Source organism: Malus domestica, chromosome 15, assembly GCF_042453785.1.
Source record: "Malus domestica chromosome 15, GDT2T_hap1".
NCBI lineage: Eukaryota > Viridiplantae > Streptophyta > Magnoliopsida > Rosales > Rosaceae > Malus > Malus domestica.
Window position 1 is genome coordinate 17746773 of NC_091675.1, and position 4003 is coordinate 17750775.

General features: G+C 37.8%; 1 protein-coding gene across 1 annotated transcript; it reads right to left on the reverse strand.

Annotated features, from left to right (window-relative positions):
- Window positions 1-1125: 1125 nt before the first annotated feature.
- Window positions 1126-3693, reverse strand: LOC103400919 (sm-like protein LSM1B). The gene is made up of 5 exons (XM_008339611.4): window positions 3306-3693; window positions 2489-2557; window positions 2262-2377; window positions 2095-2157; window positions 1126-1618 (listed from the first exon to the last, which is right to left on the reverse strand). Exons 1-5 carry the CDS (start codon window positions 3364-3366, stop codon window positions 1541-1543), a joined length of 387 nt encoding a protein of 128 aa, XP_008337833.1. The 5' UTR covers window positions 3367-3693; the 3' UTR covers window positions 1126-1540.
- Between the last annotated feature and the right edge of the window lie 310 nt (window positions 3694-4003).

Sequence of the window (4003 nt, forward strand, 5' to 3'; positions counted from 1 at the left end):
GTTTTTGGGACGAAATCGGCTCGGGAATAGGCACACCATCTCCAGCGAGGCCGTGGGTGGTCGACGAACTTTCCGAACACCTCCGACTGTTTCACGGCAAACGGAATATATAAAAACGTTCATCTCGTCTTCTATTTCATTTTGATACCTAGATCGGAGTCTAGGGTCCTGTTTTACAATCGCCCGAAGCTGTAGAAGCTCCGGCGTTCTTCTCCGAGTAGCAATTCAAAAAATATCGCGATATTTTGACGAAAACCATTTGGATACCTATTTAAATATCCATTGCGCGAAAACCGATAATATCTACGATATTTCGCCGATATTATCAGCATTTTCTTCCATGATCCTAACCACCCAACCCTGTCCATGGATGTCTAAGCCTTGTATTTCATGCTTTATTTGCAGAATGGAAGCACTTACGACATAGCTTTCAAGTTATATATTTAATTTCCAAACCCATGAGATTGCGATTTCTCTCAAAAAAGTTGTGGTACATCAAGACCAAAACCCTCCACGATGCGTTTGACGTTCAGCCGTTCAGATTTATCCGTCAATGGAGACCCAAGCTCACTAACCCATACGGGTCGATGTTGTTCTGGTCCAAAGATATTAGCTCCCTTTTACTTTCTTTTTATATCATTTTGTCAGATTACCAAATGTGTGGTTTGGTTCCCTTCCAACAAAGGACTACAGCATTTCACCAGATGGGGCGTTGCTCAAAGCTGCTCCAGGGATGCCGAGACTCACTACTCTCTTGTGGGATGTACTTGTGCACCTGCATTTCGTTTCCAAAACTTTGAGTTGGCAAAACGCTCCGACCTTGTTTCTCGCTTTCCTAGTTACCAGCCTCTCGTTACGTTGCTTACCTTCCCTGAAGAATGCATAAGCCTTTGGTACTGCAATATTATGATTGCACTAGCACGATGTTACTTCTCAGTTTTTACATGCTTATGTTTACGGATTCGAAGCAGCAAAGGACTGTTCAAACTTCAGATTGCATGAATGAAAAGCTGATCCATCGGACCGTGTCAAATTTCGGGATTTTGTACTAAATATTGGAGGGATTTGATGATCCAATCTTTGATCATTCGCAAAAAACATACTGAATTTTGGCTTGAACAGATCTTATGACTAAAATATAACATGGATTAAACAAGAATTACAATCTTACAAATATAAATGGCACTGAATGTGCCATGAAAAGTGAAGCTCCACAACAGGTAATAACCCATGGAAAATCAAAACAAACATGTTCGACAGAGATGCAATTGAAAATCTAAAACCCGAATCACTTCCACAGAACCTGAGACCATGCTTGCACGCATCAATCAAATCCAAATGACATGTGGGAAGATAGTCGACATTGCCTCGCATCTACTAGACCCAAAACATAACTTCCTTTCTCCCCTTTGTTCATGAGTGCTCAGAACTCAAAACAGTTTCTATTCTATTTTGCGCTCCTATTTAGGCGAAAATATTGGGTCACTGTCGCACTAAAACTTGCGGACATGGCCTGAACCCACAATAAAAAGGGAGCAAGTTAATCAAAATCGAGAAACTCCATTCTTTTTCTCATGGAGCCTTTTAAATCTGTTGCATCCCTCTCTGCTTTCTGAGCCTGAACAGAAGAGAACAATATCAAAGAACAATTCAATCCAGCCACCGGAATAGAACATACAAAGATTGCATCTTTTACTGCTTGCATTTGTACAAGAAACTTTTTTTTTTTTTTTTTGGAACAAACGATAATATCTACACTAAGGGGATGGGGGAATGGGCTAAGCCTTACAATGGGCTTGCCATACATAATAATGTGGTCCAACTTCGCATTTGGAAAGAATTGAACCTAAGAGTTTCTTTCTTTAGGAAGAACCAAAGTGAACTAATATTCCCAATCAAAACTACAAAGAAGCTCCTTGTTACCCGTGGCAGGACAATTTTGGATTAGGTGCGAAGAATTATATCTATGGCACATATGCATTCACTGAGTTTTCTTCATCTATATTGCATTCAATATGACCTAATGCTAACAGCATAAGCATTGCAGATTGGAATTTTCAATTTAAATCTTAAAAGATGAACATACAGACTTACCCTTTTTATCTCAGCTTCTGGTACCAAAGTCATATGCGGGGGAAGCTCTTCCTTATCCAATTCCTGTAAAGCGGATAACAAGAATTCAATTAAAAACAACTGATAAACTATTCCAAAAATATTAACAGTCGTCAAGTCTAACAGAACTGGAAGAGAATGCAATATACCAGCTCCCCAATTAAGACGACATTCTCCCCACGGATAACATACAGACCTAATGGGATGTCACAATAAAGGTCACCCACAATTACTCGTTCACATGCGCCTTCAAGAACAACATTAGCTATGCAGATGAAAGAAAACCACCCATCGTTAGCAATAGTTTCAATAGAGATTATAAGAGCAAAGCTAATGAGAACTCAGTAAGCTACGCGGAGTGATATATTAGTATTACCAAACTGATCAAAAGACCGTAGCAATCCCAACAACTTTCGTCCATCTCGCAATAATACAAGAAGCTTTTCTGAAAAAATAAATATAAAATCCTAATAAGTGAGGTACTTTGTAAGGAATTAAATATCTTTTGTCAACCACACATACTACCAGCCCACACAAATATATAATGTTGAACTATGAAGCTTGAAATTAATGAGTGCACTTTCAGCATCTGAGTCAAATTTATTAGTGAACTCAATCTTGAGGCCTCACGAATACGGCTTAGATTTCCATTTTCTCAAACTAGCTATCCAACAACGGAAATGCACAAAGTGATGCTGCGAGCACTTCTAATACCCTGAATATCTGGCTCTCATTTCTTATTCAAATCTCTTGATTCATCATCATCACCTTCCTCTTTACGAAAACATATCTACCATTTCTACTTTTGCTTATGAAACAAAGATACATTTTCGAGTCTAAGAAATTGGGACAAAAGGATCCCGCACCTATACCCAAAATTACAATTCAGCACTATAATTACTCAGTGCAGAGAGTCAGTGACCTAAAGTCGGAAGCTTTACTCGTTTATCTTCCTTATACCTCATACATAAATAGAAAAGAAATGCAATAAAACAGCACATGTAACATGGAATCTGCAAACCGAACAGTAAAGCAGCAGCCTTCAAACCCTTTTCAATTCAACAATATTACAGCAACAAAAAAGCTCTATACGGCAATTAACAGCTAAAACAAACAAAAACAGCAGAAAATCACAAAACCCGATTCTCAATCAGTTAAAAGTAGATCGAGTGAGAGAGAGAGAGAGAGTATACTGTCGAGATAGGTTGCAAGAGAAGTGGAAAGGAAAGTATCTTCTGCTCCAGCCCACGACATGAAGTATCTACTGGGAATTGGGAACTCGAAATTGCAACACCAAAAGTTTCTCCAGAAGAACTCTCGTCAACCCCAATGGCATTCGCTACTTCCCACCAAAAAAATAAAATCCCCAAAACCTGACAGCCCACTCGCTTTCAATCACACACTTCCTCCACCAACCCTAATTCCAAATTTCCAACAATACCCATCAAAAATCAAGATTGTGAATTGGGTTTGGACCATTAAAGTCACCGGCTTGGCCAAAAAGATGACATCTTTTTATTGGTCTTCTCTCTCTCCCATTATTGTTTATTCGATTTTTTAAGTTTTATTACTCCTTTTTTTTTTTTTTACAGAGTTTTATTAGTTTTTTTTTTTGTTGGATTTCATTACTTGGTAGGATTGGGATCAAAATATTTATTAACGGGGAAAACTTTGATTAGTGTAGATTTTTTGTGGAGCGTCGGATCAGATTAATCTTTAATACAAATACCACATTAGCATAAGAATATTTTGTAAAAAAAAATCAACGATCAACAACCACGTCATATGACTTATAAAACATGATTTAAATAGATAGTTTCTCTAACATTACTCCTAAAAAATTTACAAATAATGTGTTAACATATTTGTTCATTGCGTTATTTTGATATAA

What these genes read in the sequence shown, in the direction of transcription:
- LOC103400919 (XM_008339611.4), bottom strand. Translation starts at nt 3,366, where the DNA reads ATGTCGTGGGCTGGAGCAGAAGATACTTTCCTTTCCACTTCTCTTGCA. An exon ending in TCGTCTTAATTGGGGAGCTG is followed by an intron (nt 2,158 to 2,261) that starts GTATATTGCATT and finishes TCCGCTTTACAG; the next exon opens with GAATTGGATAAGGAAGAGCT. An exon ending in CAGAAGCTGAGATAAAAAGG is followed by an intron (nt 1,619 to 2,094) that starts GTAAGTCTGTAT and finishes TCTTCTGTTCAG; the next exon opens with GCTCAGAAAGCAGAGAGGGA.